We start from the raw sequence: 22,216 nt of genomic DNA on the forward strand, positions 1-22,216 counted from the left end.
AAGCCCCATTTCAAGGGTTAGTGTTTGCTGCTTCTCCTTCAAGGAAGATACTTGTTGTTTCTTCATTTGAGGAAATGATATCCCTTCCATTTTTTATTTTTGAAGGATATTATTATTATTATAATAACACAGATACACAATGCTTGGATTGATAGAGCAAATAGGTAGTTAGTATTGTTGGGGCCATGTGACAAAAGGGATAAATATAAGGTAAGATATTAGAATGTTGGGTGTCATGTGCTTGGAGGGATCAAGAAGAAGAAAAAATAAAAAATACCCTTTAAAAAAAAATTAGAGCAAGGTTTATAGGAATTTTTTTAAGGTCTGAAATCACATGAGTGTGATTCCTTTGCCTTTGGGACACTTAATGTGAGGCCCCAAAGTGGGGAGAAAAAAAAAAGAAATAAAAAAAGAAGTCCTTAAATACCATCTTTCATTGCCTTGGATTCTAATTAGAAGTCCTATAAGCATGTGATTATGGAGTCTTGATCACTCAGGGCCACTTGCATATGGTGTTGGCTCAAGCTAGCCTGTTTTTCCTAGGACAATTCCATCCATCTCTCATAGCTCTCTATAAGAAACTGTTTAGGCCAAAGGAAAGCAAAATGTTTTGTCAGCTTAAACTTGGGTTATCAGCCACAAAAACCATACAAAATTTCATGACAGGCTATTTGTTTACTTCATCAGAAAGGTAAACCAAATTGTTGGAAGTATATATGTAATGATCAAAAAGTTTTCCAGAAATGGGGGGGGGGGGGTGAAGAAATTGTAGTCCAAGGCATGTACAAGTTATTGTCTTTGATTTCAGGCACTGTTTTATTCATAATGACTGTAAAAAATGATGATTAATTCATATGGACAGGGGCCATGCCTTCTTCCAAGAGACAAAACATATATTCACTCAACCAAACCTTAATCAATTTGCCTCAGATTACATGTTCTGATGAACCCAGGGGATTCTAAAAAGAACATGATGAGGAAACAAGATCCTTCTAAGCCTGCATGTTTTGGGGTCCTAGAGATGCAAATCTGTGGAAGATCCTGACAGGGTTATCATCATCTCACTTTCATGTTGCTGAGGAAAAAAATGAGAATAAGAAAAGAAAGCATGTTGCTTTATAAAATAAGTGAAGAAAATCACAGTCATGACAACTGTGAACAACTACAGATAGCTTCTAACAATTTTTTTTTTGGGGTGGGGGNGGGGACCGATCTCCGTTATCTAGGGCCTAGCTATAAAAGAAATCAGATCCAATGTGTTCATCATCTAGGATTTTGGGTTTGAATCATGGATTTCATTGCTTTAACTTAAGCTTAATCAGTACATAGGGAAAAGAAAAGAAAAGGAGAGAAAAGAAGGAGAAGGTGTGTAACATATGCAATAAGGGGATGTTTCCCATAAAGCCAAGAAAAAGGAAGAAACCCCTACCAAAACCTAAGTGAAAACTCATGCAAGAAAAAGTTACAGAACATAGACAACAAAGGGTTTGGTTTCTTTGAAGACAAAGATATCTAAGTGATGAAGATATACATCAAAGTTGTTCATACCTGATTTTGGTACATGTTTTTTTTTTGCATTGTTCTTCGTCTTCTCTGATGAGTTTCATATGGTCGAGTCATCATCGGATTCTCTTCTTGTTCAATGCATGGGGAAAGCGAAAGAGTGCACCACCATGTTCTTATATCTTTGAAAGCTAACCAAAGGAGGAATCCAAAGGGATAGCATGATCCAAAATTGTGAGAAAGAAGAAAGGGTTGAAAATAAAGGATCAATGCGATCCCTTTGGATGCCTCCTCTAGTACTTGGCAGTGTAAAAACCCGGCAGGCAGCTGCTCCTTCTTCTCCTCCTCCTCCTCTTCTCCCATCAAAGGCCTTCTGTCTTTCTTCTTTTCTCTTGTAGAGGAAAGTGGTTTGAGGGGGGAGGGAGCCTCCAATATAAAAGAGAAAGGCTAAGTGCTCAAAAAAAGACTAAAATTTTCCTTCTTTCTTTTTATTTTATTTTTGGGTATTAATTATATAATATAAAAAGCTAATTATCAAGAGAGAAAATGGAAAAAAAAAGTAGATATTTATTTAAATTGTAGACCCCAATCCCTAACCCAACCAGACACATGGAAAAGGTTTTTACTAGTAGTGGGTCAGCTATCCCTTCTTAGAAATTCCCAACAAGTTGGGTGGCAGTATTAATAATTTTTTTATTTTGTTGTTTGCTTATTTTAATGAAGGTTTTGTGGTCCATTCCATGTTCCCTCTGTCACACCAAACCCTTTTTATGCTTATTTTTCAAGGGATACATTCCCAATTTTTTTTAATAAAATCTTATTTTATTTATATCATATGATTAACAAAATTAAAATAAAAATACACACTATAGTAAGTATTAATTAAAAATTTGATCCCATAGCAAAATCCATGCTGTTTGTGGGATAGAGGCTTCTCTTCGATCAGCATATGGTCAAAGATGCATATGATATTTGAGGCTCTTTCGGCAGATGTATTGACTAATTTAATTGGGGTCTGCCATGGATTCTTTTTTAATTGTTTTCTTTGAAAGCAAAAGATTTCCCTTTGTTGCCTTTTATTGCTTGAGCAGATGTTTTAATTGCCTTCCAATTTGGTATATGTGAAACAAACAACCTTTTCCTGATACGAAAAACCATATATATATATATATATTTATATAAGGGTTTTAATCAAATCAGCCTCACCCCACTAGCATGGATATGAAAGATGATAGCATGAAGATTAGGTAGAGGCAAAGAAACCAAAGCTGCAATGGAAGAGAGGGTCTGAAGTTTTTCACCATTATGTATCATCATTTGTATTCATTCAGGCTTGGGTTTTCAACATGGTATAACGTCTGAGTTGATTTTTGACCTTGATTATTACTGATAAGTGATTATAAACTGACATGTAGGGTAGGATCTTAATCCAAATGCATGTACATGGCCTGAAAAGATTAATTTTTCCATGTAGTTTTCACCAAATCCTATAGCCTATAAGGCAGTTTCTTTTCTTGATTCTTGTATGTGCAATGAGGCAATAACTTATGTCATGTTTTACCTTTTCTGTCAGTTTTCTACTTTTTATTTTTCCCAGCCTTATCATTTTTAGTTTCCTCCTAACCAGAGAGTGAAAGAAGCTAGTTCAATTTCCATTCTGATGATTTGAGTTATCCATGTGGATGTAACATTTTTCTCTGTTCTCTGGAGCCTGAAGCCTTAGCCTAAATATTGTAGGAGAGAAACAAATATTGTAAGCTGCTGCCCTGCAACAAAAGCATGGTTCCTCAAGAACCAATATGAGCCATTGGATAGGGCAAATCAATCTTTGAAGGTCTCTCCAGTTGACCTCTCTCCCAGATCATGATGTATGGTGCTAGATCTTGTCCACACTAGTGAAGCATAAATGGACCACATGGCAAAGTGCAGGCTTTTTCTCCATGGTGCTATGAAGACCCCACCACCCAAAAAAAAAATATTTTTACTCTCTTCACACACACAAATATATAGTGGGAAGAAGGCTGGGTAGGGTGGGTAAATATGGTTGGCTGATACTGTCTGATCGTGATATGAAAGTAGGGTTTTTGGTTGCATCTTGGTTTGTGTCCATCACAGGAGGGTGCACCTCTGAGGACATATGTCCCTTCTTTGAAGGACATAAATTTCATCCCCACCCAGCCTTTGTTACCCATCTGGCAGAGCAAAGGACCTTGGATGAACACTGCCATATTGCTGCATATTTTGTACATGTACCTATATGAACTATATAAGTTAGTGTAAAGCTTGTATATAAGCACTGTTTAAAGATAGTTAGGATATTATTTTTTAAAAAAAATGTACATTAATTTAAACATCACCTTAACTGATATCATTAAAAGCGAATTAACATTTCTCTCTGTATATATATGTATCAGTATAAATCTTTCCACACATGAATTCAACTGATAGCTAGTGCCTATACTTCCCACACACACACACAGTTCATTCATGTTTGGATTGCACTGTGTTAGAATAGACTCTTCAGTTCCGTTGGCACTCATGATAACATGATATAACATTATTAAGTCACCTATACCTTTACTGGATTTTAGTGAACAAAGAAACTTCACTAATTATTACATGAATTAACTTTGAGTGTACTGTCTGAATTGTTTTAATCCAAATTAATATCAGGTGAGTTTTAATCAGGTATTGATTTAAATGTAGAGAGAGTTTATTTCTTGGCACTGATTCCTTTCCTAAAATAGCTCCACATGTATAATCAATAGAATTTCCATGCTACCAAACACATACATATGCATCCAAATTAACTTTCTGGATCATCAAGCATGAAATGTTTAGAGTTTTTAACCTTATAATATGTTATTTTCTTGGTGGGTTTTTGGCAATTTTGAATATTCTTCTGCCTTTTCATTCATTTGCAATTATCATTTGGTGGTCCTACTGCTACTAACCCTTGCAACTATTCCTTTATTGGATGTTTGAAGGCTTGGACCACAAATGGCTGGCATCATTATTCTTTCTAAGATGAAAGAAAGAAAAATAATTTTTTTCCAGTGCTTTTCTGACCCTTAATTTGAACCAAGAGATGTAGCAAAATAATAATAAATCATAAATGCTAAGATAGATACAAATGAATGATCCCCTTTGTCATGTCTTTCCTTGAGAGCTGCCACCACCTTTTATTTTCCATGGAAGTCTAGCTATTGATAAGAGTTGTACCGGACTTTTTACTCTCTGCATGCTCAGAAATTATATCTTCTTGGTTGTTTGAACCAAAGGTTCGACCTGGTTGGCACAGACTGCCTACTTAGCCTAGAATCAAGCTTTTTTTTTTCTTTATATGATATATTTTAATATGGCAATTTAATTACTCAATTTTTCAAGTTAATTTCTGGTAATTTTTTTTGCTAAACATATAAGAAAAACCCGAATTTTGAATTTTATTCTTTAAAAAAAAAAGCCTAATTATTAGAATTTAGATTTCACACAACGTTATGGTACAGTGTGGTGGGGGAATTAGGATTTCAATGCGGTGGAAATCTTCTCATCACACTACTTGCTACTGCTGAACGACACTTAAATCTAGTCTTGCTATTATTGTTTATGTAATAAGATTAGTCTTAAGAGATTAGGATCACTGTTGAAGGAAATTTATTCAAAAAAATGAAAAGAAACGCATGCAATTATCAAAATGGAAAATGAAATTCTCCAATGGAACCCACAAGGGGACGTTGTTTCAATTTGACTAGCTAAGGAATGATAAACCCTAAATATCATCTGATAAAAAGGTGTTTATAAATGATCAGGTATCAAAGGTACACATTGTTGCTTTTCTCAGTGGCACATGGACTTTCAATGTCACATGGATCTCACTTAGGAGAGGGGGGGTCTTCACACAAGGACAATTCAATTAGTGCTAAGGGACACTCCCCCCTACCCCACCCTTCTCTTCTCCTATAGCCCCAACTTGGTTTGCACAATGAAATGTTTGTAGCTTTCAATTTGGTGTTGTGTAAGAAAGTGGGACATTGAGTGTCTGATAAGAAATTAGGGTTTTGGGACCCTCATCATATACAAAAAGGATTAAGGGTCTTATAAACAAAACTAAATTTGAAAATTTTTTTGAAGCCTGATGACCCTAGTTGTCATTATCCATCATTTTGAAGCTTGGGTTCTTCTTATTTTTTTTTTTTATATTCTTCATATGTTTTCTGATATAGGGCTTGGGGTCATCATGATGTTGCCTATGGCAACATGGGATTAAATGCTTTCTCTAGTTTCTCTCCAAACTTTTCTTTGAATGTTTCCATGTTTTTCCTTTCATGGGGTCAATTCTCTCCCAAGCAATTCCCAATCTTATCCATTAATAAATCAATAAGCTGCATGCAAATTGTAAATATTTTTTCTTTTTCGAGAAATAAATACAGATATTGACAGTGTCAACTAATGTAGTTGATAAAGTTCTTTAACGATTAATTGGTTGATTACAAATATCTTTTTCAATAAAAATTAGAATTGGTTGTGAAAATTTTTTATTTTTATTATAATTTTTTTCTCTTTATTTTCTTACTCAATTCCCATTAAAGAAGAAGATAAAAACCCAATACTAAGTAAAACATTCTCCCATGTCATTGGTGTTAGGAAAACTCTCTCAGAATGTTCTTCCTCACTTTATTGCTTAAACAAATGGGTGCAAATCCGAGTCATGTCAAGGAGATCCCACGCCATGAATTCTCAGCCCTTCGTTTGCCATGCTATGGCGAATTATAACCATGTGTGTGTGTATATATATATATATATTCTTTTGCGGGGTTTTCATGTCTGTCTAGAAGCAGCCATTGGCCCTCAACAATCTTCACACACGCCTACTTTGATTTGTGTGGTGCTTTTCAATTTTTCCTAAGTTAAAATTTTTCCTTTCGAATTTTTGTGAGGCAAACAAAGAGAGATGGAAAGAACTTGGTCCATGGCACTTTGGTTGGTTGGAAAACCATGCATCACACCACCACTATCTCTTTTGCTCCTTTGTCATCCTGTTTTTCTCTATGTGATTTCCATGGGATCTATCACCCATCAACTTCTCTTTTCTTTTCTTTTCCAGCTTTTAACCAAAAGCTCTTGGGGAAAAACATGTTATGCTAGGAAATCTGATGATAGAAAATATGGGGAGAGGTCTGCCACACAAAATTTGAAGGGATATGGGACCATTGGAAAGAAGGGAATATATGTCAATATTTGCCTATAACAGGCTAGTCTTCATATACCAGAAACAAAAATGTTCCAAATTGAAGGTATGCTGTGATAGAAACACCTCATCGCAAGCAATATTTGGATGAATCCCCCTACTTTTGAGACCCCCAATAGAAAAAATAATGGTTTTCGTATATGTTCAATAATTGGTTTTTTGCATTGGTATAAATGACAAAAGGATCAGAAAGTGCTGTTAGTTTTATAGGCGAAACATTCTTTTCGATTATTGTTCATCAAACGAATCTATTTTTCCCTGTCATGATCTTACATTGTTTGTGGCCTGATTCTTCAAAAACAAAAGCAGCTTTACATCTGAGCAATAGGGAGAGGAATCCTGGTTCAGGAATACTGCTCCACTCTCCATCCTTGTGGCTTTCAACCCAAGGTCATGAACATTTTTCACAGCTAGCTATGAATGTCTTAATCTGTCTGTCTGGCTTTGCGCGATCATTGCAGCTGATTTGGGGACTCTTATGTTTTCTTTGCTGTGCCTTCATTGCCCTCTCAGATGTCATTCCAAAGGGTTCTTTATCAATCAATTAAATCACAATTATTAGCACTGTAAAATGATTGATCACGCAGGTAATAAATTAGAGTTAGCATGCAGCTGGCAGTTCTTTGCTGAGTACATGCTAACAGGATTCTTAAGCAATAAGCTTGGTTAAACATAAGCTTGGCACCTTTCCCTATAACTAATCAGACAGGGAAAGACAATCTAACAACTGATTACTCAAAGCTTCACCAGGTAAATTACATTCACTTTCTTTATTAAAAAAATGAAAGAGACCCCCACAATTTCATGTCTGCAATTTCAAGCTAAACAAGATAAGCTAGTTGCCCCATTTTGGGGGGAGCAAGGAAGTGAAAAAGAAAGGCAATGACAAGTACTTTTGAATTATTTGGTGTATTTTTTTTTCCATGCAGTTAACTTTTATAGGTGAATGGTATAGTAAACAAATTAATGATGCCATGGGAAGTGAAACCAGAAACCATGGGAGTTGATACTGGATTGATTCTTTTGCTACTCTCTTTTACACTTATTACAGTAAGAAAAATATTTATAGTTGAGCAATGTACATCAATACATTGAATCTCCCCATTAATTGCATGGCTCCTTGATTCTGCTACCTGATAAGCAATGCCACAGCACTGCCACCCTCTACACCACAGTACCATAAGCTACAGCAGCCATCCAGCCACCCACCAAACACTGCCCACTGCTAACACAGGTATGGTGGATTGTTTAAACTGCAAGGTGTACTAGTAGGAGCTCTGATACATAGCCCTCAACTGTCAGCTGTATGTATCGGTTACTGTGGTTTCACAATTACTTTGAAATTTATGGTGTTAGGTTAATTAGAGGAAGATTTGAAATGAAAAGGTCAAAGATTATTAGGAACAGATCCCAAACTTGATTAAAGGGAATGTTTGTGAGATTTCAATGGAGGTGTGCAATTATGCTTTTCCAATGATTATAAGTCAACTTATGCAAATTAAATGTTTTAATTGCTGTGGGGTGCACTCATCATTAAAAGCTTACTCAGAATCAATTCTGTTAAATGATCTGGAATATATATAGTTTCTGGAGTACTTGGTTGGTGGAATCATCATTACTCATGCAAGAACATTTTTTATATCATGATCCCACCATCAAGTATGAACATGCCTTCTTCCCCTTTTTTTGCTTACTTCTTGTTTTAAAACAAATTGAGGTCTGTCAATAGGTAGGGAAAAGGAAAAGAAAAGGGATCATTTTAGAAAAAGAAAAAAAGAAAACCCCAAGAAAGGTAAGGGGGGGGACCCTTCCAAAGATTGCAAATCTGTCAACTCTTCATTTGATTTACAGGGCTATGTTTCAGATTCTCTTGGGTTTGATTAGCAATAGAAAATTGAAGCCCTAAGTAAGGATGATGGATGAATAGAAAAATTTTTTTCTTGATCAAATGAATTTTATTAGGTATCAAGAAGTGATACACGTAATCCAATTTATCTTAAAAATTATTAAGTTTGAGTTTAATTCCGAAACAAAGTAAAGATTTAATGAGTTATAAGAAAAAACATACAAATTCGTCCAAATACGTCACCTCCTACCATAGTGCATAAAACATTAAGATTTTGTCTGCTTCAAATTAGGTAGGTGAGTACTAAAATGAAATTGTCGAGGTTAACTATGTACTTAAAAAATCTGAATTAGTATTAAAAATTCAAAATTCGAAATTGTCCTAGCATCTTATAAACTAAAAATATTCTTGGTTTTTAACTTATTTACAATCTTTACCCTTATAAGTTATTAGACCGATTTCGACCTCAAATATTCGACCTCCATAGAATTGCCCAAAGTATACACCAACTTAATGTTTTGGTAAAAAAAGAGAGAATATACTCCCTCTGTCTATATTTTTTTGTTTTGTCTCTTTTTTTTTCTTGAAATGTACTTTTAAAATAAAATATTTTTCTTTTTTTGACACCTCAGTATTTTAATATAAAATACATAAAAATTAAAAAATTTATCTTAATTTTCATAAAAATAAAACAAAAACAATATTTAAAGACTAAAAGAGTATAATTGATTAATTGGTTTGGTTCAACTCATATTTTAGTTATGATTATTGACTTATTATACATGATAGATTAGGCCCATTGGGCCAGCAAAAATATAATATATCCCATTACTTTAAGTATGGTTTAAGGCCATAAGCCCAAGGCTCAATTACAAATCAAAGCCCAACATTTATAGCCCATCAAGGCCCAACTAAGTGAAGGGCAAAAAGGTAATTATGGAAACACAAGTCTGCTTCGTTCAACTTCGAAAGTTGAAATCTGAAAGGCGGTTTATTTGGCGGGTCTGGCCCACCAAATAACCGAACCCCACTTCTCCAAACTACCCCAAACGTTTTTCAATTTTTACGACCAAAGCCCATGTACCAAACACCCTAGTGTAAGGGCGAAAACGTCATTAGGGACCAACCACCGGGGCCCCAGTGAAACGAAGTCAACGGAAGTCAAAAAACAACACCGAAATAATAACAAACCATCACCGTTTTGAAGCGGGAAAGAAGGGACATAGCGGTCATTTTAGAGAAAGAACACCGAAGAATTTGCCCTTTAAGAGTAGAAATCATGTTGCAGTTGGGCAGGTAGGTAACAATAGAAGTAAGGGAAAAAGAAGGGAAAAAAAACTGAAAAAACCAAAAAAAAATGAAAGGGGAAGAGAAAGAGAGTAACTGCCAGGACTCACCGGCGGTTGGGGGTAGCTGTTCCGGAGGTGGTGGGGATGAGTTGGAGTTGATTGTAGCTGAGTCGGAACTCGCTGGCGGCGGTTCTGGGGGTAACAGTAGAGTGAAAGGACCGTGGTCGCCGGAGGAAGACGCGGTGTTGAGTAGACTGGTGGCGAAGTTTGGGGCGAGGAATTGGAGTTTGATCGCACGAGGAATTCCGGGTCGGTCTGGGAAATCGTGTCGGCTTCGTTGGTGTAACCAGCTTGACCCTTGCCTTAAGCGCAAACCTTTCACTGGTAAAGTTGTTTACTTTTCTTTTCTTTTTTGGTTTTTTGGTCTATTTTTTAAAATGGGGATTTGGGTTTTGATTGTTCTCAAATGGGTAGTTGTTGGTTTCTTGTTTGAGGCTTTTTTGTTATTTTTGTTATTTTTTTGGTGTTTTGGTTGGTTGGAGAGTGTGAAGTGAAGGTTTTTCTTTTTGTTGATTTGAGTTAGTGAAAAAGATTGTTTGTTCCCCTGTTTCCTATATGGAGTAGTGTTGATGCTTATTGGTTTGGAATTAGTTGGTTTTGATAAATGCTGTAAATCTTCCAAGTATTATTTTTGTTTCCTAATGTTCCAAATTTTGTAGGCTGTTACATTGTGTTGCAAAGGTTTAATTTTTAACTTTCTTTTTGCTTGCCAAGAAGAGGGGGTTTGGTTGTCCAATGCTTTTTTGGAGTTTAATCCTTGAGAGAGGTTTCTGTCCATTTTATTCTCAATGTGAGTGAATGAAAATGGAATAGACAAGCCCATGACTGAATTTAGGAAGACCGGGCTTGCAGTGATAGTAACAAATGAAACATGACGAGAAGTCCATTGGGGTCAAGCATATACAAAGGACTGAGATGATAACTAGGGATACTTTTGGAGTCGTTTGAACTGTGTTCTTAAACTGCCCCCATTTGTTTCTTCGAAGGAAATTAAATTCTAGAGTCTGATATCTACTGCTTAGTGGATATTTTGTGTGTCATTGACACATTAATTCAGCAAAAAGCCTAATAAGTAGATGATAGGAAGCATGTGCAAGGATGCCCATTATGTAGAAAATGACTGCTATTCATGTCTAACGTTCATAGTTTTGAAGTCTCTGTCCATCAACTGCCTCTCCTTTCCCTTCTCTTTCATAACATATATATATATATATATATATATATATATATATATATATATATATATATATAGGTGCTATTGGAAGTGAGTTAAAGCTGTGAATATTTGATGAGAAAACTACGAAAGGTGATGATGCCCCATCCACTCCCATCCCCCCCAAAAGATCGTTCCAGGTTATTGAGTGTCATATCTACATTTTGGAGAGAAGTTTTATTTTACTTATTAATTATTTCTGGATAGCAGAGACTCAAGTCAGAATGCCAGTTCATTTTATTTGTAACCCTATTCTGCCTTTTGTTGTACTTAGAACGATCTTAGTGCCAGAGTTCTGTGGGCTGGATGACTGTATGGGACCTTTAGCTGGAGCTATATTAGTGTAAATAATCACGTAGAATGGAATATAAGCAGTGGGATAGTTATCCTGTTTCAAGGCTATTTCACTTAACTGTTAAACTTTAGTGGTATGCTCCATAATCCAACATCTTTACAGAGTCTAATGAAACTAATGTTTGTGGTCAATGTTATAATATTTTCCTGAAAGAAGTATGATTTATGAAGTTTTTTAAATTGCAAAAGAGATCTTTTGAGAGGATGGCTTTCTCTCTCCTTTTGTTTCTTTCACTTTTTTGTTATTTTCAACTGGCAATTGATCCATGTTAATCCTCATATCATGCAATTCAAGAGTTCCCGTTTTGAGGTGAGTCAGAGGTCTCCACTTTGCTGTCATTGTGTAGCTGTCAGAAAAGATGGCCTTGATGTTTATAAAGAATTCAATTTCTCATGATATCGCTGATATGCAAACTCACTGACATTGATAAACATCTAATACGTAAACCTCTGCAGATGAGGAGGATCGTATCATAATTTCAGCTCATGCAATCCACGGCAACAAGTGGGCTTCAATTGCAAAGCTCCTGCCAGGTAGAACTGATAATGCAATTAAGAACCATTGGAATTCTACATTAAGACGCCGATGCATGGAGCTAGGTAGGTTTAAACCAGAACCTGCTGACATGATGGAAGATGGCAGCCTTGAGAGAACAAAAGCATCCTCAGAAGAGACACTATCGGTTGGAGATATAAACTCCTTCAAGCATTTTGAAGGAAGAGATGTCGTGATGGATGATAGACCCAACTTGCAAGTAGACAAACCACCAATAAAAGAGGATCAATCTGCTGCTGAACCAAAGGACCATCCTACTCTTTGTCGTCCCGTTGCCCGTGTTAGTGCATTCAGCGTTTATAACCCTCCAAGCAATTCTAGAACTGAATCTGGGATGTCAAGTACAATCCTTATGCAAGGGCCTCTGGCTCATGCTTCCAGATCAGACTGGCGAGTTGGCAAAATCGTAGAAGATCTTTGCAGTGAACCTGTCATTCCTTTGTGTTGTGGGTTTGGTTGCTGCTCAACTCCTTGTGGGGGTCATTCTCAAAGTTCATTGTTGGGGCCTGAGTTTGTTGACTATGAGGAGCCCCCTGCCTTTTCAAGCCATGAGTTAATCTCCATAGCAACTGATTTGAATAATATTGCATGGATAAAGAGTGGCCTTGAGAACAGTTGCGTTAGGATACCAAGCAACACAGCAGGTCAGAGAATGCCTCAGGGGGCCACTTCTAGCATGCAAATAGGGATATCAGATCTATATGTAAAGAGTGACCATATGCGCTTTGATGATGGACGGAGCAAGTTGACAGGCATGACGGCGGAAGTTATACCAACTCAGATGCCTAAACAAACTTTTACAGTGCGATCTGAAGTGGAGGGTTTGAGCTAAAACTTATGGCTAGTTTTTTTTTTTTCCTGTCGTTTTTTTCATATTGGAGGGTATAGAATGGAGTATTGTTTTGGTTTTCTTTTTGATTATGCAAAACTCAATATTCGATCTTATGAGGAGGTTACTTACCTCTAGCAAAGAGATCATGAATTTTGGTTAGCATATAGATGTAAAATATGTTGAGAATTTATCCTGTCAAGGAATGCAATATGTTCACATCAGCTGTCAGTTTGTCACCACATTTACACTTAGTCGATTAAAACATGCCTTTTGATTATAATATAGGGTTGATCCCTGTTAGTGGTTAAAGCTTGTTGTGATGAAAACGGATAGATCTGTGGCCGTTATAGTTACCCAGAGAACTTGTTTGGAGGATTGCAAAAAATAAACTAGTTTGGAGGATTGCAAAAAATAATCTTAATTGGGTCTCTTCTCCAGCATAGGTCTGATGCATAAGAATTGCTGTTTGTATGGGGCTGAATATGGTTTGCTTGCTCTTGGTAATATATGTGATGACTTTATCAGGCCATCAGCGTATGACACATGCTGGAATCGGATTTCCATTAAGGTTAAAACAATGAACCTGACGACCCTCTCATCTAAAACTGAAAGCCTGGCATTTGATGCAGGGTATGGTGAGATCTGAGAATTGAAGGAAGTCAGGTCAGTCAAGGGTCTGGACAAAAGTTCTTGGTGCTGCTGATTGTCTTCTGGAAAATGAAAGGCAATACTTTTCTGTCAAAAAGTAATGCTATGTTTGTATCAACTTTGGATTGTTTATATCCCATAAGCAAGTAAGACAAAACTCTCTCTCTCTCTCTCTCTCTCTCTCCACTGAACTATACCTAGAGCCTGCTCAAAACTCAAGACCTCAAGGGGGAACTATGGAAATGCCAACATGATGCTGAATGATTTTCATGATAAAGTGGTTAAAATATTGCTGCTATAGTGAAAAAGTGTGATCCCATTCAGGTGTCCTCCATTATTTTTGGCTCAGTAATTGAGCTTTTTCATGAGGTATAGTATACTTCCAAATTTTACTTTAATAAAGCATTACTTCATCCGTCCCTGATTATTTTGCCACTGAAATAGAAGGAAAACAAAGGAAAGAGAAAGAAATCTATTTCTTGCCTCAGAATTCTGATGGTTTGGGGGTCTTCTCTTTTTCTTTTCTCATTTAGAATAATGCAAGCAGGTCCCTGTCTGCCGCTGCTTTGTCTGGCTCCAGAATACAGCTCTGACCAAATGTTAAAAACTCTAACAGCACATGGTAAATCCCTTTTCTTGAAAATCATGTTTGATTACAACCCAGAAGCCGAGAATACCCTACTTAACCAATATATTTTATTCAAAGATCGGGGAGAATTTGGACTTTTAACACAAAAAAGTGACTCCTAAGCCCCCTCTCCTAACCAAATTCCTTGTCTGTCGTATCTAATCCATGACACAATTAAAAGAACAGTAGCAATCAAGGAAAAGGAAAAGCACGCAAAGACAAAAACTACATATCTGCTTTTGACACATCATTTAATCTGTGCTGTCTCAGGACAAAATGACAGATTCAATAGGGTCAGTTCAATCAAAGATCATCGTCTGATAAATCACTTTCTTTCTTTCTTTTTTCCTCTTTTTTATCCATCTTACAATGATTCAGTTGCCCATGTTTTCCATGTCATTTTCCCACATCCACACACTAATTGAAGGTAAAACACTACATAAACGTATCTCTCCCTCCCCTTAAGCACAGAAAAAGAAAAAGAAAAAGAAATAAATAAATAAATAAGCCATGGCTCTCCGTAAGTCTTGTGTATGTTCCTATATGAAATCTTTCTTTTTATGAATGTTTCTCTCTCTCTCTCTCTCTCTCTCTCTCTCTCTCTCTTCCATGTTCTGTTCCGAACTGACAAACAAGAGAGAGAAGAGGGACAGCCGGACACGGAGAGATCACCTACCACACTTAAACGGTACCCATCCCTAGAAAAAAATCACATAACTTTCAGTCACTTCAGGTTTGAGAGAGCTAACACATAGTTAAACTCAAGGGAGTGGGTGGGCGTTCTGGAACTTGTTGTCGGACATTGATGATCTTTGTCTATAAGAACGATTACATGAAGATTAACACTCTGGGTCTTGAAAATGGAAGCTTTACCAAAACAACCCCAAGAAGTTGTCATTGATGTTGATGGAGAAGAGCAGGCAAACCAGACAGATAACGAGGAGCAAGAAGATAGGTGTTCCTCTTCTTCGAGTGATGAGTCTGCAGGGACAAATGAGATCATCAAGGAGAGGGAATCTTCTGTGTTCGAGACTTCTTCTCTGGAGGTGGATCTGGAGTCTGGGGCTACTGAAACCAAGGTACATTTGGCCAAAGTGGAGAGGGATTGCAGGATTTGCCATCTCAGCTTGGACCCAACTAGTGAAGAATCTGGTGTGCCTATAGAGTTGGGTTGTTCTTGTAAAGATGATTTGGCTGCTGCCCATAGGCAGTGTGCTGAAGCATGGTTCAAAATTAAAGGAAACAGGTAAGCAATGGCAGTGAAGATTTGCTTCTTTTTTGAAGTTCCGTTGGCATTTTGTGTGTTTAAAATAGTTTTCTGGAATGTTATCCCACGCTTTGTCTTTATTCTTCTGGGAATTTTGTTCTTGCTGTAGTGTGTAGAGTACCTATTGCTTGAATCTTAGTGATTTGGGGACTGAAATGTCCTTAGATGTCACTGGAGGTGCAAAGCTTATCTAAACTGTGTACTACACTCCCTTGGAGATTGTAAATTAAGAAATTGGTCAGCACCAGTGGGATCCATGCTGTTTTTTTGAGGTAGCAATGGTTTTAAGTTGGTGCTTTTTTTTTTGGCTTTTTTGACTTCTGTGCTTGTTTGTTTGTTCTGTGAGCAAATGTGGGGGAATCTTTGTTGTAAATTTAGGCTAAACTAGAATAATATCTCTACCTTGTTAGAATAAAGAGAGAGGTTAAAGGCTGTGTCATATACTAATAAGGGGAATCAAATGTCTAAGTACATAAAGCAAAAGATGGAACCACACCAGGGTGTTTTGCATCGACTTCCTGCTCTGAGAATTATTCTTTTTCCATTCTGTTTTATGTTGAAAGTAAAATTATACCGACAGATGAATGCTTTGTTCCTTTTTCTTCTTTTTACCCAGAATGTGGAAAATTGCTGTTCTAAACTTTGTGAACCTAAGGGAGGCATTTCTTATTTAGGTTACTTGCAGATATGACTCATATCAGACATCAAGAAGGCCATTTTTCGGTATCTTGTTTTTCCTTTGCTATGTTTTAATATATTGTCTTGTCAAGAAAGATGAACCAAAGAAAGTGGATTTCTCTGTCAAAGGTGCAAGAATCAAATTAAGAAAGGTTTTAGCAGGATATGGTGATGCTTTGTGCTTGAGATTTATAATATAATTATGATAAATACTTTTGCCTTCTAGATACATATACATCTCAGTTATGACTATGCTGAATTTGGTAACTTGCTAGTTGATTTCATCACAGAAGGATTTGAATTAATTGATTGGAATAGATCGATCTGTCAGCATAATGGCATCTGAATGATTAAATGGATGGAACTCAAAATATCTCACAATTTCAAGTTTGTATGATTGCCCAATGTCACAGACGTTGCTTTCGTTTTCTACCGGCAACGTTTGCCTAAGGCCTCCTGCTGTTTTTAGTTAGAAGTCGTCTTTTTCTATTTAAGTTGGATCAAGGGTAGATTGAAACAGTTAAAGGACATTAGATTTTATCATGTTTTTCATCTTGTTCTTTCTGCAGTCTCAGCAGGGTGTATGAAAGTTCTGTAACTTATATACTTCACTGTCCTATTTATAGATTCTTTTTGTTTCTTTTGTTACAATAATTTTACTTCTGATTGCCTAATCTCAGAACATGTGAGATTTGTGGATCGACTGCCCGGAATGTTGCTGCTACAAATGAGACAGACATAACGGATCAGTGGAATGAAGCAAATGATGCCACAGCAGCGACAGCTCCTGTCACAATTCATGCTGCAGAAACTCGAAACTTCTGGCAGGGCCATCGGTTTCTAAATTTCCTGCTAGCCTGTATGGTCTTTGCCTTTGTAATCTCCTGGCTGTTTCACTTCAACGTACCCTCGTGAAAAACCTGTAAACAAAGTTTCTGGCAGTGGTTTTAGAAGTCGATGCCTGAAGTGGACGAGCCTCTTGCTTCTTATAGCACTTTGCTGGTACATTCTCTGTACCATTGCACTTCACCTCACCTCCTAGCAATAGTTATTCCTTAATTAGCGTGCTGTTTATATATTAGTATCAGAGCTTGAACGAGCTGTGTAATTTTTGTTGTGTTCTTTTGTTGGATTTAATTTACACAACCTCGAATGTTGTAAAACTGTTGTAATTTATGTATTGCATTGCAGCATCTGCACAACCGTGCAGTCTTCTCCTGTCCTTAATTTCGACTTACTGTCTCTGTATCAAACTGTTAACAGCAGGTATAGTAGTCGTTATAATACGAAATCATGAGAATTATTACAGTCATAATTGGAGAGGAAAGGTCCAATATGTTTCAAGTAGTCTGTCCAACTAACCAATGGGAAGAACATAATACCATTCAGTACTAGAACATGAGCTCTATGATTGAGATTCACAAAATTAAAAGAAGGGTTATATTATAATTTCTTTATATTGTTTCCATAAAAAATAAGGTAGAGGAAAACTTTTTACAATATGGTAGAACAACTAAAGTATCAAATACTCAAAAATTTGGCATTTCCATATGCAACTACAAATGGATACATACTTTTGTAGTGGTAATATTTACAAAAATTAGGAACCAAATTTACAAATCTTCATCATCCGAGGAGTTATCACATTCATCAACATCAATGGCAACAATTTTGGAAGCACTAACCCTAGTAGAACCATTTCTAAGCTTGAATGGCAACCTTACATTACTTGACACAATCCCATATCCTTCCTCCTCTTTGTTCAAGTCACCAGGAGGCAGGAAACAGTCCATGGACAACCCTTTTATGTTGAAATCCACTTCTTCAATCGTCCAAGCCTCTTCCATCCTTGTCCTGGAATGGCTCTCGGAGTTCTCTCCGAACCTGAACAATGAGACCCAAGTCTTGCCAGCATGTGCAATGTTGATGCCATCTATGGTTTTATAGTCTTGAATCCAGGACTCCATCGTGGTTTCCCAGAAAATGCTGTCATTTCCGGGGGCTTTGATTCTTAGGAGATGGGAGTCTTCCAGTTGGACTAAGAGACCTGTTCTCTGACTGAAGTAGCCCCGAACCGTGTGCCGGATTATCTCTACGTTGCTGCTGCTCCTGGCTCGGAGTGTTGAGGGTTCAGCCTCTAGTTTTAGGATGAAACAATCCTCATCATTGATTGTTTTTTCACCCACACAAACAGAGTTCGAGAACAGATTTGCTGTTGACCTTGGATCAAGACCCTGGGAAGTGGCAACGATTTTTGGGTGAGTAAATCTAATTCAAAGAGGAATCAAATGCAGATCATGTACGTGGCGTGAGGAGCTAACTTAATGGGACCTATACCACGTTGAAGTGGGTCACACAGTAAGTAGAATGTCAAAAGTATATTAATAATTGTGCACATGAAACTCTGGCCCAAGTTCTGAAAAGTAACTGAGATATTTTTTGGTTCGGAGAGACCAGAAAACAAGGCAAACCAATAGAGGGAAAAAAACCATGAAAATTAGTGAAAAAGAACAGAAACAGTAATTACCCCAAGGCCCAAAGCCAAGCTGCACGTTTCTTCGAATCAGAACATTTAATGCAGATAATGATAGGGGAATTTATTATCTAATTTGATCCCATGAATCATTTCCAGAGCAATCTGATGTTGATGCTTAAACAGTGAGAGAGAGAAAGAGAGAGAGTATGGGTTACCTGCAAGAAACGCCTGAGAGGCCTAGGAGGGCCTCTGGATGCATGAGAATGGTGCCATGGGGTCTGCCTCCAGGCTACTTTTCCATCGCTCCCTGCACTAATTTTGCAGCCTGAAACCACCAGTTCCAGGCACCAAAGATCAGGCCTTTTCTGCCACAACACAAAACCTCCCATTTCTCCACCACCATTTCTCAAATTCCTCACTTTAACAATCCTGTTATTCACACTGCCTTCCCCTGCACAGAACTCTGACGCTGCCATTTTCACCTTCCCCATGGCATACATGCTATCTATAGAATTCAGAGCCTGCTCTCCACCAATTGCTGCTATGTATTGCTTCACTATGTATTTGGCCATTGAAGCCTCCTGTACACCAAAAAGCAACAAGTTGATAAATAAGATTACACGTTGATCAAATTTTAAGTAATATCTAGATGGGTGCCTTCAGAACCATTAGAAATTAAAACTTACAATGGGATGATCCTTGATGTTTTTGCTAATGGAATGATCATGATCAATCTTGATAGGCAGAGGGATCAAAGGAGCTCCAATGACTCCAAGCAAGAGCTGAATCTCGGTGTTCCTTCCTCCGAAAAGTGCCGTCATGGAAGCTGGAGGCCTCTCAGAATTCGGTTTCATATTCATCCATGACTTCATGTTCTGCCATGACCTGTGACTACTCTTGTTCGAAGCGAACATTTCTTCAGGGATTGGAACTTCCAGGACTGTATCCAACCCATCAGGAAGATCATAATTTGGACAAAGTTTCCTCATTAGAAAAAAGTTATTTTGGGCACAGAAAGATAGGTGGAGTTTAGGGAAGAAGAGGGGAGGGGCTTTGCTTTGAGAGAAGTGAAACAAAGTACTAAAGAAAGAGCCTTGGATTCAAAGGGAGAAAGAGAGAGAGAGAAGCTGAAGCTAGCTGGTGAACAATGAACATCACCAACCGACCATTGGCCCCCTTGTAACGTGGTCCGCTTTGTCCCTGTCGTGTTTGCACGCTTCTCTCTCTCCATCTCTCTCTTTGTGAATTAACAAAAGAAAAATCAATCTTTCCCATTTTTTTCTTGTTATTTTGGCTTAATAACTCCAAGTCCATGTCAGACTAAGCCATTAAGCTAGCTTTTTTCCCTGTTCATTATGACTTTCTGCTCATTTTAAGTAGTTTCTTCCAACCCAATTTACTTTTCAATGCTTGCTCAAGACTGCTGTACTTAATCTATAAGAAATAAAACCATTTTCAAGTTTCTTGACTTAGAAAACAAAAACAGGTAGAAAAATGGAGCTGACATTCACATTGGATGAGATAAATAAATGGTTTTGATGCTTCAATTTATAGTATTAATTTCTTAAGGTATTATGTGAACCAAAACAAGGAAGTCAATGGGAAATTTTGACAATTAAAAGCAAACCCAATATGAAAAAATCCCTTGTCATTTCATATTTTAAGTGTTGTTTTTCTCTTAAAGGAACTTTCTTTTTCAAAGGTTAGAGGCTTGAAAATGAAAGCCTGGCTGAAGAAGATGTGAGCTCACCTATCGATCTTCTGTTATAAAGGGTCCTACTCTTTGTGTGGTTTCTTAATTGTATAAAGTACTTTCTTTTCTCTCAGTTTGTCCCAAAGTAATGTATTGACATCCCATTTTCCACCATCATTTTCTCCTTAATTACCTCCACATTCTCTCTAATAAGTGAAGATTCAACTTGGAATCTAGACAGCTACTCACCACCCAATATTTGGATCAGTTTTACCATAATAATCCAATATATCGTATAGTTAGGTTATATCAATTCCTAGATCGATTTTCATCAACTTAACGCGTTTGTTGATTCCCTTGCAGAGTTTTGATTTTTTGTGTAAACATTTCAAGCATGTATAATTGCAGGATATCTAATCAATCTCTTTTGATTGAGTAAATATATATATTATGAAAATCGTTCAAAAAACAATAAAGATGAAACTCAATGAACTCAAATAAACAGTAAAACATGAAAATTTACAAGATTCATTCTCTTTCTTAAGTAATTAGGGATTAAGATATATCGGATACCTCCAAAATTAAGAAAGCAAAAGGGGGAAAAAGGGGAACAGTTTGACGCAATGCTGCCTTTGACAGCAGCAAATCTTAACCTAAACTTTAGGGGGATTGAAGAGAATTGGATAAGAATGTCTCTCTCTCTCTCTCTCTCTCTTTATGTATTTTATATCATCATAACAACTTTGATTACCATTGACAAAAAGTCGGCTGAGACATGCCTTAAAACCAGACCATGCGAACCGACATCTTAATTTGAGGATCAAAGCCATGGTGGTTAGCAAGGAGGACGAACACAACCTACGGTGCCATGTTCGCCGGCATCGATCAATATCCCTTATAGTTTAATCTTCACTCATATCTTAAATCATGACAAACGTATCACCAATTAATATTCTTTATAAATTTTAATGAAAAAAATTACATATATGAATTGAGGGTGAAAGTGGATGAATCCAATCATGCAATGCACGTTCATTTGAGATTTAATAGAAATTTTTTTTGGGGGTTGTGGGTTTGTTTTATTACAAAGATTCTTAAGTGTAAGAAAAGCTTGATCTCCCTAAGACATATCCTTTGCCAAACTAGATAGATTTTTTATGTCTTGTGTCACGCCTCAGACCCGAGACATGACAGACGCCGCATACCTGTAAGGTATAATCCTACAGACATGCAAGGCTCTAAAATATATATCTTAAATCATTACTAAAAGAGACTAATATACCTGAAGAATTTAGTGATTTATAAACTATATCTGTTGACAGAATTTACAAATATCATAATTCGACAATATTCAAAATTAAATCTCCAAAACCATAAAGCTATTAAGTCAAGATAAAAGTCTGAATACTAATAAAGATAGTTCGATGTTCATAATATTTAAATAAATCCTAGACAATTTAAGTGTTACTAAATTAAACATCACTCCCCAAAATTCCCGCGTAGTTGACCAAATCACAACCTGAAAAAAAATTGAAGGAAGGGGTGAGTCCAACTACTCAGCAAATAACTAACATCCATTCAGCCAGATTAAGCATGCTTAAAACATTTAGGGCAAAATATCATTTACAAATGCCGAGACAAAATATTGAGTAATCTTATTCGGAATCATATACTTCAAAATTTACGCGATTTAAATAACAGAACAAATATATTCACAATATTTAACTTTTAATGGTCTCCTGTAACATGCTACGACCACACTTAACCCCTGTGGCATAGGTCAGAAATAGAACCACAATTAACCCCAGTGGCATGGGTCAGAAGAAGCAACCATTGGCTGCACTGAACATATATCACAAATACTACTATTCTGTAACCGATAGTGCGGTTGGGAGAGCGATCTCTAATCACAGAATACAAGATCG

The 22,216-nt window shown here is 36.9% G+C and overlaps 3 protein-coding genes and 2 long non-coding RNA genes across 5 annotated transcripts in view; 2 read left to right on the plus strand and 3 right to left on the minus strand.

The window, feature by feature from the left end:
- Positions 782–1,974, minus strand: LOC18585965. Its single transcript, XR_001929676.1, has 2 exons — positions 1,549–1,974; positions 782–1,075 (listed from the first exon to the last, which is right to left on the minus strand). It is a non-coding gene; the product is annotated as an uncharacterized LOC18585965 (long non-coding RNA).
- Positions 9,877–13,140, plus strand: LOC18585966 (myb-related protein Pp2). The gene is made up of 2 exons (XM_007009065.2): positions 9,877–10,270; positions 11,970–13,140. The coding sequence occupies exons 1-2, from the start codon at positions 9,955–9,957 to the stop codon at positions 12,899–12,901; spliced, it is 1,248 nt and encodes a 415-aa protein (XP_007009127.2). The 5' UTR covers positions 9,877–9,954; the 3' UTR covers positions 12,902–13,140.
- On the plus strand, positions 14,759–17,349 carry LOC18585967. Its single transcript, XM_007009066.2, has 2 exons — positions 14,759–15,423; positions 16,803–17,349. The coding sequence occupies exons 1-2, from the start codon at positions 15,038–15,040 to the stop codon at positions 17,035–17,037; spliced, it is 621 nt and encodes a 206-aa protein (XP_007009128.2). The 5' UTR covers positions 14,759–15,037; the 3' UTR covers positions 17,038–17,349.
- On the minus strand, positions 17,642–19,808 carry LOC18585968. Its single transcript, XM_007009067.2, has 3 exons — positions 19,285–19,808; positions 18,814–19,179; positions 17,642–18,356 (listed from the first exon to the last, which is right to left on the minus strand). The coding sequence occupies exons 1-3, from the start codon at positions 19,585–19,587 to the stop codon at positions 17,736–17,738; spliced, it is 1,290 nt and encodes a 429-aa protein (XP_007009129.2). The 5' UTR covers positions 19,588–19,808; the 3' UTR covers positions 17,642–17,735.
- The window catches only part of LOC108663733, a 2,445-nt gene continuing 1,983 nt past the window's right edge, over positions 21,755–22,216 (minus strand). Inside the window, exon 3 of the long non-coding RNA XR_001929745.1 lies at positions 21,755–21,810. This is a non-coding gene — a long non-coding RNA (uncharacterized LOC108663733). The remainder of the gene's footprint in view (positions 21,811–22,216) is intronic.

The sequence above is a fragment of the Theobroma cacao genome, chromosome 10, assembly GCF_000208745.1.
Source record: "Theobroma cacao cultivar B97-61/B2 chromosome 10, Criollo_cocoa_genome_V2, whole genome shotgun sequence".
NCBI lineage: Eukaryota > Viridiplantae > Streptophyta > Magnoliopsida > Malvales > Malvaceae > Theobroma > Theobroma cacao.

What these genes read in the sequence shown, in the direction of transcription:
- LOC18585966 (XM_007009065.2), top strand. Translation starts at nt 9,955, where the DNA reads ATGAAAGGGGAAGAGAAAGAGAGTAACTGCCAGGACTCACCGGCGGTT. An exon ending in TAAGCGCAAACCTTTCACTG is followed by an intron (nt 10,271 to 11,969) that starts GTAAAGTTGTTT and finishes AAACCTCTGCAG; the next exon opens with ATGAGGAGGATCGTATCATA.
- LOC18585967 (XM_007009066.2), top strand. Translation starts at nt 15,038, where the DNA reads ATGGAAGCTTTACCAAAACAACCCCAAGAAGTTGTCATTGATGTTGAT. An exon ending in TTCAAAATTAAAGGAAACAG is followed by an intron (nt 15,424 to 16,802) that starts GTAAGCAATGGC and finishes GCCTAATCTCAG; the next exon opens with AACATGTGAGATTTGTGGAT.
- LOC18585968 (XM_007009067.2), bottom strand. Translation starts at nt 19,587, where the DNA reads ATGAGGAAACTTTGTCCAAATTATGATCTTCCTGATGGGTTGGATACA. An exon ending in ACATCAAGGATCATCCCATT is followed by an intron (nt 19,180 to 19,284) that starts GTAAGTTTTAAT and finishes TTTGGTGTACAG; the next exon opens with GAGGCTTCAATGGCCAAATA. An exon ending in CTCTCAGGCGTTTCTTGCAG is followed by an intron (nt 18,357 to 18,813) that starts GTAACCCATACT and finishes GCCACTTCCCAG; the next exon opens with GGTCTTGATCCAAGGTCAAC.